This window comes from Atheta coriaria, unplaced genomic scaffold, assembly GCF_025399875.1.
Source record: "Atheta coriaria isolate IRGN ID8LTWV9N9 unplaced genomic scaffold, Caltech_Dcor_3.1 hic_scaffold_4_pilon, whole genome shotgun sequence".
NCBI classification, from domain to species: Eukaryota; Metazoa; Arthropoda; class Insecta; order Coleoptera; family Staphylinidae; genus Dalotia; species Dalotia coriaria.
The window spans coordinates 10,740,805-10,753,361 of record NW_027045446.1 but is presented as its reverse complement, the minus strand read 5'-3'; the positions used below and the strand labels follow the sequence as shown (position 1 = coordinate 10,753,361).

The 12,557-nt window shown below is 37.1% G+C and overlaps 1 protein-coding gene across 2 annotated transcripts in view; it reads left to right on the top strand.

Moving 5' to 3' along the window:
- Window positions 1-11,831, top strand: part of Sol1 — a 110,826-nt gene extending 98,995 nt beyond the window's left edge. The window contains exons 2-6 of one of the 2 annotated variants that reach the window (XM_065301617.1): window positions 7,866-8,052; window positions 8,614-8,804; window positions 8,871-9,078; window positions 9,507-9,757; window positions 10,073-11,831. In XM_065301617.1, coding sequence (XP_065157689.1) covers window positions 7,866-8,052; window positions 8,614-8,804; window positions 8,871-9,078; window positions 9,507-9,757; window positions 10,073-10,128 — 893 coding nt within the window. In that variant the 3' untranslated portion in view covers window positions 10,129-11,831. Of the gene's footprint in view, window positions 1-7,865; window positions 8,053-8,613; window positions 8,805-8,870; window positions 9,079-9,506; window positions 9,758-10,072 lie in introns of those variants that run through there. The other variant, XM_065301618.1, reaches the window with a different exon arrangement.
- The last annotated feature ends 726 nt before the right edge of the window (window positions 11,832-12,557 follow it).

The following is a 12,557-nucleotide window of genomic DNA, read 5'->3' as shown; positions in this document are numbered from 1 at the left end:
TATTAAATATTAATAACTAATATATTAATTATTATTTCGTATAGAGTATATTAATTTTCTTCCGATTAATTTGCATAGATAAAATAAACGATAATTCAGTTGTTGTCAAAGTAAACAAGCGCTCGAATGGAAAGAGCAAATTTGTTGTTTCGATGAAATTGATTTCTAAATTGCGACCTCAATCAACAAATATGTGCTTAAAGCTTCATATACAAGAGCAAACAATAATGCACGAAATTAATACCCCAATGGGGGCATTTAAACAAGTTTAGAAAAATTAATTAATTTGCCTTCGGCATCAAGAGAAATGTAGAAATTGCTGAAAAAAGTAACAATAGCACATCAGGTGTTTGCTTTGTAAATTGAATTCAAACAGACGTATAATTACATTCTTTTCAAAATTTCAATTGAATTTTTCTTACATCTGCATCGTTAATAGTTCACTGTGTTAGCTAAGGTGAAGTAGTACTTTTGTTTTCACTCCGTTTTATTATCATAGGCTTATTTATTGTGTGTTCAACCAAGTATACCGTGTAGTTGTTTAATATTAACTCTTCTGTGCGCATGAATAGTCCAATTTGCACCAGAAAATGTTAACATTTAGCGCCGGCAGGTCACAAACTACGAGTACAGTATGTCAATGGTGAATGATGCGGAATTGTATTCATGGCAAACCAGATGCGAACTGCGCTACCAGCTTGAATAAATATGGGATACAAAAGGTTTATTTTCGCTCGGGAACGTGGACGTACCGACAAAACACTGATACATTGTGCGCCTACATTGAACCTGTCGAAATTAAGCCGCGAATTGCTTACAGACCACCAAAACTCACAATGAAACAAAGCATGTTGTAAGTTAGCTTTATACAATTACGTGTTTACCTGTATCGCATAAAAAGTATGATATTTCGAGTTAAAGTTGTAATTGTTTCAAAAGTGATGTTTGATGAAACGTGTTGTTGACTTACTTGAACAAGAGAACTGATGCCAAAGCGTGCATATCGTGTTTGCATGTATTTCCGGTTGACGTCAAGTGGCCTCCATTCGCATCAAGTTTGAAGACTTTAAGTCGCCAGCAGTGGCGCCCACAATGGCAATGTAAAGTTTTGGTGTTCACCCTCGTTGCCGGTTCACTTCTACTCTCCACGACACACAAAACATTGTCGTTGCGCGCTGCTGGCGTGTAACAAAAGAGCAATTAGTTACTTAGGAACTACCGCTATTCTTCTTCACTTCATTTAAGGCACGGTTCTCAATTTATGCTAATTCTATTGCAATTAATTATGAATATCTCCTCGAGTAAAAATTAATGTTTGAAATCGTGAGTTTTACGATTTTGATTTTCAAACAAATTAAACTTTGAAATCCAATAATCCCCAGGCGGAAAATGCACAATTTATATGGAAATTACCTGCGGACAAATTAAATCCAACATTAATGGTGAACGGTGGCTATCACTGCGATTTAGAATCGAGAGCAAATTTGCACTCTGTTCGCTTTCACTTCTGTAATCATCACATTTGATTTCATCAGGAATTAGACCTTCAATTAAAAGTTTTAAGAAAGTTCATAACATTTTACAGCCTTATAATATTCAAGAAATTACCCAAATCTTTATTTAATCAAAAATGTGTTATTTATTTTTGTGCGTTTATTATAGTCTAGCAAAATGAAAAATGTTTGTAGCATACAAAAAAATACCGAATGTGTGTGAGGAGAATATCGGTGGCACAAGTGCACATTTTCACTCGGCAAATATTAGAATATTTCGTATTCCGGTTGGCGGAAATTGTTCTGCACACTCTTTTATTTTGCCGTTTGCTAGGCATCTTCGGTTAAGCACTTTCCTTCGGCAGGGTCCACCGAGGCATCGCACGATTGCATAAATTTCCTACGATGCACTATCAAATATTTACCACGCGTCCGAGGAGTACGATCGACGGCATTTTTGGATGCAACGCGTCCCTGTTCGATTTCTCCCGTTTTCTTTTTTGTTTTTTCTACTTCCAACCTTCCGGGGATCCGTGTTGCTTTTCTACTGCTTTCTTTTTTATCAAACCGTTTTACACATCCTGGGAAGGAATCAAAAAATAAAAAATAAATAGCAGTTTGACATTCCTATTCGTAGAGGAATGCGTGGCAAGTGTGGAAAACGTTGTTTTCCTGCTGATTGGATAACTTTGGTTGCAAAGCAAGGTCTCATGGCATTTGAAAAATCTTTGAACTGTCTTGTTTCTACTTCTTGATGTCGCACGTATTTCTTGACAAAGGAATGGTAAAATAACTCGTGGGACTTGTGAGATTTGCTTGGAAACAGAGTTTAATAATAAAAATTCTCGAAATAACAGTGGACATATATAAATCTTTTTAAAGACACAGACAGGTATTTAAACAGATTTTAAATATAATTTTATATCAGAGTAGGAAATAATAATTAATTTTTACCGGATTAAAACCAATCAAAATCAAAGATACCACAACTACGCCAAATTTCATTGACAAAATTGCTGTTGGCCATATTGCTATATATCGCTATATATTGCTTATAATTAAAATTGGATCACTGAGTCAACTAACATCAAAAACAAACTGAGTTTTAATATTAATCGTTACTATACAACATCATATTTAAAAATAAACAGGAAAATGTACCTACAATATTTTAAATACGTGTGGAGGTTGAAATAGTTCAATCTTTCCACCAATCAATAGTGAAATATTTTACTAAATGCTGGGTTATAAATTTTTTGGGAATTTCAAATCATTCATCCTACATTTCTGTTAATTAAGAATTTTACATGAGTAAGACTAAGGAAATAAAGTTTTAAATGATTAAAATCTAAATTTGACAATAAAATAGCCTGAAATATTAAAAGGTCCTTGCGGAACCTTTCTATTTAATTATTTGGGTGCTTACTAAGTAAGATTGCAATCTCATTCTACTCTAAATCCCAGCACATAACTTATGAATCATTTATCCCCGTCGTACGGCATGCTTATAAATTGATAATTAATATTAAATCACTCTCCTGATTGCAAGCCGCGTGCCTTCATGCAACTTTTACTTTTACAATAAACCTTTGCCATATCTTGCCAAGAAACGTACCAAGACCTCGCAATTAATAATCCACAATGCATTCATATTAAAACGCACACAGAGTGTGCCTAAACTTGAAACTCTCAAGTCTGCCACACAATTTTGTGACTTTAGTAACACTCAATATCTTCAATATCTTTACGTTCGTGTACATAATGCGAATACTTACTGCACAGCGTGCGGGAATACTGGGAATACGGGAATACATTAAGTTCGCGATGTTCGCCGAGGAGTCTTTCGCGTATGACGCTCTCGGCATAGCCTCGGATGGCTGGCGAAGAACCTTGCTTGAATAAACACGCCCTGCTGAAACTCTAGTGTTTTACATAACAAAAGCGCGTCGGGTTATGAAACGTGCGCCAGCGCGCGCCCGCAAATGGCGACGTTAACAAGTTTGATGCTTCATTTCGGCTCATTCATATCGCGCCGTCATTATCACCGTCGCATCATCGCATCATTCCACAGTCATCTGCATGCTTCACCAACAACAGCGCATTCGTGTATTCGCTGCAGACGCTATTAATTAATTAATCATCTTGATCCTGGTAAGTGTTTACGAGGAGACATTACAGTCAAGCTGAAATTAATCGTTTGCTATAAAAAATCGAGAAAGAACGCTCGCGGTGAGTTTTCGGTCTTGTTAATGTCAGAGACAATGAATTATTGCTTTTACATTGTTTCTAAAAAGTGTTATGTATTTGTAAGTTGAAATTGTTGCTTTTTACTTTACTTTTCTTTTTTCTTCGATTTTTTCAAATTTTATAGTTTTTTTTCTGCTAATATCACGAAAACATTGCAATTCTAGAAATATTAATTTCTGATAGAATTTTCCTTGTTGTATTATTTTTATCGTTGGATTATATTTCTATTTTCTGATAATAATCGCTGAATTTTCTCATGTTATGGATTTTTTACGAGTGTATGGAATAAAAATGGTAATCCCAATGAAAAAATGAAATAAAAAGCCATAAATTGTGTTCATTGAGCAATTGGAAGTAGACAAAAGGCATTACAGCGATTTAAATAACATCAATTCATTTTCGAAATGCTTTATAATTCCTGCAACCGAAGAATTTTCAATTTTATTCATTCTGGAAAACCAGTTCCAGTGGTTTTATATAAAAATAACTGCATTTTTCTATAGGTAATCGCTTAATACCTCTATCCAGCTTAAAGTGAGTTTTGAAATAAAATTTAATATTTTGTTCGGTTTTTTCGATTTATGTCGGTGGTTGCGTAGCGGAAGGATGCAGCACCACCACAAACCAGCAAGCCGTCAACATCACCGCCTCCGGAGGCGTCGGTAAGCACGGATCCTGTTAAGATGGATTATAAAAGATTAATGTTCAATGTTGCGTCGCCGCTTTACCATGTCGTCGCTCATTTCAACGCATTCATCTATAACTCAGTGTTGCTATATTTCAAATATGTGCCTAGGCATGAACACAACAGCTCATCAACAATACGTTTTTTACTTTAATGTAATATACTCGTACTTCAAAGCTTCGAAATTAATTTAAAAAGTTGAAATGAAATTTTCTACTTTCTACTTTGTGTTGTCTGCTGTATGTTGACTTAAAACGCGCGGGAATTTGAATGATTGGACACTTGAATGCAATAATGGACGGTAATAACAGAAGGTCGGTTTGCGCTGCTGGAGCATTATTAATATTACTGCATTCCATCCATCACCGCGTTTGAATATTTCATGTTTTCGTTTTCGCCGGCCGGCTGCGCGCAACACGGTCGGGGTTGGTAGTGGATTGCGGATGGCGGATGCGCCGGGGCGTTGCGGCCGCATTAAGCATTCGCGTTCTAGCAAACACATTACGCAGACATATCGCGGTTGCCGAGTTTATTCGTTAGCCCACGCGGGCGTGATGCAGGACCGAACGTGTGAATATTTTACTGGCAAAGATGGATTCGGCACTGAGAAAAAAACTCCACCACGCGCAAATAAACACGCGGTACACACGCAAATGTATGTACGTATAACAAGTACGAGACAATAAATCACTGTAAGCTGTTGTCTGTTTAAGTTTTCCGTTCACACGCATAAATCTTTCAAGGCAAACAATAGAAAATCTTTAAGACGTGAAGGCAGTTCATTTGTTTGCATTTAATTAATTAGTTTTTGTTTGTTTGAATATTTTGAAGTGTTACGTGATAATCTATTTTGTTTTGAGTTAAGTGAACACTTGTTGACAAATGTAATTGCATACCAAACAATTACCAAAAGTATGAAATTAACTGGGTTGTGTAGAACGCATGGAAATAAAAGTAAGAATGGAATTTTTGACTTGAGCAAAATAAATATTTACTGAAATCACGAAATCAAACACAGTTTCCATCATTAATTCAGGTTATAATTCCTTTTAAGGCAATTTTTCTCCATCTTCATCATCAGAAACGTAAATTAATTTCGCGTTTTTTTTCTTTGCTTTTTCGTTTCCTGAGAGGCACAGTGATTCAGAGCAGTAACTGCCCAAATTAATTCTTAATTATTTACCTCTTACTCGTTGCTCAGTCTCGGGCAGAAACCGGCTAGCGTAATCCCGCGTTTTAAATCAATTTCGTTCTAGATTAAAAGTACAGCCAAACGGCGTCTACAAGGAGACCTCGTTTCCTGCCGCAGTACGAAAATTGAATAAAATAGTTTCGCTCTCCCCGGACGCTGTTAATCAAATTGGGCTGGCACTTTTCACACTTTGCGATTTCTTAGCGACTTCTGCCGTTTTTACTGAAAAACCCAAAACTACAGTGGAAGAAAAAAACTTTTACCACATTTTATGAAAGTTTAAAGTTAATTTTATATTTTATATTGTCAGGTTATTTATTTTTGTGAAGTTATTTACTTCAAAGCGTTGTTTTTATTTCTCATTGTTCTATTTTATTTTTATTTCGTGCTGAGCCAGTTTTTCAGCACAATACCTTAAGGGAGTAGGGCATTGAAGCATAACCGTTGTCATTACGGTTTATTTTTATTGGAACGATCACGCGCCGACATCGCGCCGTAGGGGAAGAAATCGAGCGCATTTAGGGAACTTTATAAAGTAGCAACATCTCAAATCGGGCGCGAAAATGCTGTGGAAAAGTGTGGCGATGATGAAGTTAGGTTAGACGTTAGCAATGAAATACAGTATATTACAAAAACAATCAAAAGAACAATTTACTACCTATATAAATTAAACTCTCATCAATTTTTACAAAATTAACTATTTTCCACAATTTTCTCGGTGTTTAATGTCTCGTTGAAAAAGTTACGGCCATTCGATGACACTTGATTTAATTTTATACACTTTCTCTGTTCGCTCCCCATTCGACATGTCCAGGTATAAATCCGGAGCTGCGGACGTGCGGCGTACGTGCGGGCCGAAGGCGAGTGGATTTTATCTGATTTATCGGTAATGGGCAACGAAAACGTTGCGTCGTCCCCGACGCGCTCTCTGGAGACGTTCGTTTCCGCGATTTCCTCCATTTTCACGTTTTCCGCTTTGATTGCGTATTTCTTCGACGCTGAAGCAATATACCTATTACCGATATTGCATCGACGTCTAAACACATAGATCTTGTTACGCTTCTGCTCCCGTCCGACGCACTCATATTTCCAGCGTGATTCAACCGGAACCAAACGCTGGGAATAAAACAATGGAGAGAATTCATTCGCTTATGAAACAAAATAAAAAATAGTCGATCGAAACTGGAGATCATTTCATGCGAACGTTTTGTTCGCCGTCAGTGATATGAATTTTTCAAGTGGTTTTAACTAAAAATCAAAATTAAAGTTTTTAATACTAGTTTTTAATACAACTCGGAGTTGGGTATGAAGTTTGTTGGTTGATTTTCAATTAACTTGTCCCCATCAAAGGTTCGACTAATTTGCATCTGGTATGAATATGCCACAAATGCGAAGCCAGGTACTTGCCAATTAATCCCCTGAATTCCTCACACGTTTCGCATACATCTTGTTTATCCACTATGCGTCCTCAGCCTGCCACTAGTTCCAGTCCCATTGCAGGTAATAGCCAACATTCGGGAATAGGCCTTTCACTCTCGGGATTTAGTCAACAACTATCAGGTGCGCGTCGAGTTTAGTCAACCGCAACTAGACGCATTACTGCTCGCAGGAACTAGGAAGCAAATGTCCAAAATGAGATCCTTTCGGAAGTTATGCACATACTAAGTGTCTCCATCGTAAATATCATTTTCATTAAATATTTGCTTTTCCTTCACTTGTTATACTAGTTTATCAAAAAGGACTCTGTTGTGAGTTACTTTGTATACACTGTGAGGACCGGAAAGGACCCGAAAAAGGTCGGAACGTCAGGAAGGACGTGCGCAATCAAGCGTACAGAGTACGAGCGAACTGTATGTGGAAACGACGCAAATTATTTTAAATTGTCATCAACTTGTCAGCGAGTGTGGCTGAAATATATGAAAATGTTAAAATTGAATGTCCAATTCGTAAATTGTAGTCGTATGTATAGATTATGTGCTATCCATTATTAACCATCGTAAAGCATGATTTACACTCCGAATTAGACATTGAAGTATCGTAATTCCTCAGCTGCAGATAGTTTGAAGGTCGTCACCTGACCTCATGCACTTAGAGGGTGAATAATGCCAGTTTTACAAACAAACATTCATCATATATTTTTAGACTAACAAAATAAAAATACAGCTCTATAAAAGACTTTGTGATATTTAGAGTAAACTTTGAATTAACTTTAAGAGGAACAAAAATTGATTTTGAATTTTTATTTCAGGATCCAGCTGCGATGTGGTTTTCAACAGCGATGTCACAAAGAACGGCAGTCTTTCGAGCCCAAATTATCCTTCGCCGTATCCTCCGAGGACGTCATGTCGTTACGAGTTCCAAGGACGAGGCAAGGAGCGCGTGCAGATCGTCTTTCACGATTTTAATTTGTTTCATCCCAACGATGACGCCAAAGAGTAAGACGTTTTTTTTATATGTTTACTAAATTAAAATATTTTAATCTGAATCAAAGTTGAATATAAAATGAGTTTTTTCTTTCGTGAAGTGAATTTGATAACCTAGGCAAAATTGTCTTGACTTGCTTTCCAACGTACTTTCAAATTCAATTACAATCCACCGGAGTAATTTAACTGAAAGGAAACGTTTAAAACTTCAAAAAAAATATGAAACCTGCTACTCTTCGCGTTGCGGCGTTTAATTAGACATGCTTTCCTTTCAAATTCTGATCTTCTGAAGTTTTTCAGCGTTGCATAATTTCATCCGCACCAGTTTTATCGTTTTTGTAAAATTTTGAAACCATGTTCATTAGAGTGAATTAAAAATATCTCAGAGTCAGAGATTCCAGCGAGCTTGATACATTATTAATTCAGAGAGTAATTATCACGATTTTTGCAAGGGAGAAATCAAGAAGGCTTGCTTCCTTTGGTGCGACTTTGATTGATTAATTCGAGTAATTGCTACCTCTGCTTCCCGACGGTTGTATAAAAAGCACTTGATCTTTTAATCTATTCTTTCAGATGCGATAATCACGACTCGCTGCTGGCGTTCGTGCACATCGATGGTCGCATGGAAAAGATCGATAGCTTTTGTGGCGGCACACCGCCGAAACCACTCATGTCGAATGGGCCACGGCTTAAGTTGGAATTCCAAAGCTTGTTGGCGTCAAGATACTCGAGAGGTTTCAAGGCGTCGTACAGTTTCACTGAGAGTAAGCTATCGAATTTGCGCACAATGTGTTACGTCGTTATCTTGATATTTTTGTTTAATGTTTTAGACTTTGGAATCCGAACAGGCATGCAAGAACCGTCATACCCATGTGCCTTCGTGTTCAATAGCAACGTAAGCCGAACGGGCTACTTTCACAGCCCCAACTACCCGGGCTTCTATCCTCGCGATACGGAATGCTATTACTTTTTCCATGGCAACGTCGGCGAAAAAGTACACTTGCACTATAATTATTTCGACGTCGAGGGGGTCTTACCGTGAGTATCGAACTTTTTGCACAATCGTGTCTTTCTTCGCTTTCATCTTTTATTTCACCCGTCTTGAAATATCAATTCTTGAAACTCAAATTCAAACTTTTCGAAGTATACTCGAACTTAATACTCCATTCAGCCAATATTGAAACAAATCGAGCTACGGGTACGCTCAATGCAAAACTGTACGAAAACTTTTTACATTTTTTCGCCGTTGATTTGATTTTCTCAAAACGTTTGATTTCGTCTTTTGGTTTCGCGGATGTGATTTCCAATTTCTTCAATTTTTAAAAATTTCAATCTGTCCGTATCCTACGGCCATCATGTTCAAATGAAAACTCCCTACCTCATTTATGAATTGTGAATGGTGCACGTCGTCGACGTGATTACTTCATGCCACTCATCGTCTTCTTCTGCTTTACTTCTCCATGTAGATGCGAAGCGAATTCAGCGAGTGACTACGTCGAATTCTCCAATTTCGTGGCGCGCGATCGCAAATATCCGCGCTACTGTGGCCAATTAAAGGAGTTCGACATCGAATCGGATCGGAAATTTTTCCGTGTCACGTTCAGATCCAACGATCGCCTAGACGGCACTGGCTTCAATGCAACTTATCAATTCTTGAACGAAGTGGAAACGTACACAGCTAAAGCGGACTCGCCTGTTGCTGCTGCGAAATTAAAAGGTACAAATCATTGTAAGATACAACTTTGCAGTTTATGCACCAGATTGCAACCTGCCACGCGCTGTAATGTTTTAAAAAAACTATGTACTTTGTAACATTAGACACACCTGTGAGATGAATAAGTTTTGAGGATAAAACGAAATTAAAAGCGAACGAACATTAACCACCAAAAATGTTGCTACGCCAGCAGGCGGGCAATCTGGCAACAAGAATAATCTCGTTATATACTACTGCATATAACTGAATTTACTGAGCATGCTATATAAAAATTCTAATTACCAGAATGTGCTCATAATGTTTTATTTTATTTTTTAGGTGCGCTGGGCTCGATGGTTTGCGCGTTGACGTTATTACTTAGATTTTTCACATAAATTTACTCCCGATAGAACGTTATCGAGAAAAATTAGCGGCAATTATAAAATTTTCTAGTCAAAAATCAGTCAGAATGAAACGTCTTTCTTGAGTCTTTCTATAGTCGACATACTCGTATGCGTAAGAATGTAAATAAATTAAACAAATGACAAGAAAGAATTGGCAATGGAAAATGAGAAGTGAAAACTGGCTGGAGCAATATTTTTCATTTTTATCAGCGTAACAATTATTAAAGTACTGATTGTATAAACAAACATTCCAATTAAAGTAAAGTGCGGGAATACGTCCCAACTTTGATTCGAAAATCCTTCAATTTGGGAAATGGACCAATGACGCTCGGCTGAAAGTTGAAACTACAAGTTTAACAGAAGATCAGCATTAAATCTTTTTTGAAGTGTATATTCAACGTGAGTCATTTTCTAGAATTTCGAGTACGGAGTACAGAAAGGTGAAGCGAAAGTAAATCGCGTTATGGTATCGAGTTTCCTGCCATTTGCTCTCGCATGCAGCAATGCAGAAATGCAGAAACGCAATCACATTACTCACATGCGTCCGGGACTCCTGTTCCTCCTTCTTGATTCTTCATTCGTATCTGCTGGTGGCGAGGAGGGAATTCGAATCTTTCGCATTAACTCGCGATGGAAATCACACTGAACGAAACTTCGAAAAAGCCACGCCAAGCAACGCCAATAAACCCGAAGAAACTCAATTTGAAGTCTCAGGGTTTGCGCGTTCGTAAATGGAGTTTGTACCTCGACTGCTGCCAAAAATACGGCAAAGAAAGAGGCTGGCGGGTCGCTTTCCCGAGGCGCGATCCTTTTCGATGGTTGGCAATTACGTGAGCACGAGTCGAGACGCCGCAACCAGCTGCAACCGCCACCGATAGGTCCAATAAATCATGATTGATGAATGTTACACAATGGAGCGAAGGGTAACCGAACGCAGCTAATGCGAGAAACGTCCGCAAACAAGGAAAGTTGACTTAATATAAACACTGCGAAAGTATGGCATCGCCCAACATTTTGTGTACATAACGGTGCACAATCTACAGCGCAACGCATTGTTTTAACCGAAATTCTATACATATTTTATTCTTTTCGAATCGACACAAAATGATACCTTAAGGAGACGTATACCTAATATTTCTAAATAATTACATTAAATGTAAATCAATAACATAAATGTACCACCTATTGGAGACAAATCCATTTAAACAAAGACTGTTTTAAACACTTCTAACGTATAAAAAAAACAGTTTAAGAAACAATTGTGAGTTATACGTATATACGTCAACTGCAAATGACTAACAAGGTATTTCTTACTTCTTGTACTTGTACGTAGACGCTGTACTTGTAGCCAGGTGTACGAGTATTTGACGACGATGTTAGTTTGGTTACGGAAACGCATTTGTTTTTATGTTTAACAACAATAGAAATAACAAATGTAATTTGTGTCAAAACAATCAAAATAACGTGCATATGAATGTATTTATACCATTGTTACCAAAATTATAAATTATGAATTAATAAGTTGTTCAAGGATTGTTTTATCAAGTTATATAGGTGTGTTAAAGTTATCATATTTTATCAATTTGCGTTGTAGGTATAATAATTATGGCGATTGTGTTTGGATGTATAAAATCTATCATGTGTATATATTAGCTATATTGCACACAATAAAAACTAAAATTTGTAATAAAAAACACCCTGAATCTCCTCTACTAATATAGTTTCTCCAAGTTTCTCTATGCCATGTTAGAGGTCAATAGACGTCCTTTAAGACGCATTTTATTTCAACCCTATAAACCCTTTGAAAGTACCCCAAAATGCGCTTCCAAAATGAGCAGTTTTATAAAAATATCTATCTAGTTTCTGATTTAGAATTTAATCGAAATTAATAGTTCCATGCATGTTCTGCACTACCACACTGAAAGTGTTTACAAACAAGTTTTTTATCTCGTGCAAATTTTTGTGCGGTCGCCACGCGGTTGCCTTGCGTTCCACATCAGTCTTATATTTGTCGTCAGGTGAATTGCATGCGCATTTCCTTCAGAATAATTTGAGTCCCTTAATTTTTTAACGTGTTATATAATATTTCTCCTTCGATTGTGCGCGAGTGATGTTCGACGTTCGTAAAATGCGGATTGTTCATTCGCAGAAGTAGCGTGATGTTCCGTCGGCCGTTGGATTGTATTATACGCGTACTTTATTGTTCTTGCAATGTGCACATTTCCTTGATTGCTGTTTGTGTTATGTAATTGGGTATGTAGAACTTGAAAATTCCTTTTATTGTGTATGTGTGTAAGACTTTGCTGTATTGTCTTATGTATTAATGTGTACATACATGTTTGTGGTACAGTCCACATAGAATTCGTTTTATACGTAAATGTTTTGTATTGTATTGCAGTTGTTTGTGTTTTAATGTTTGC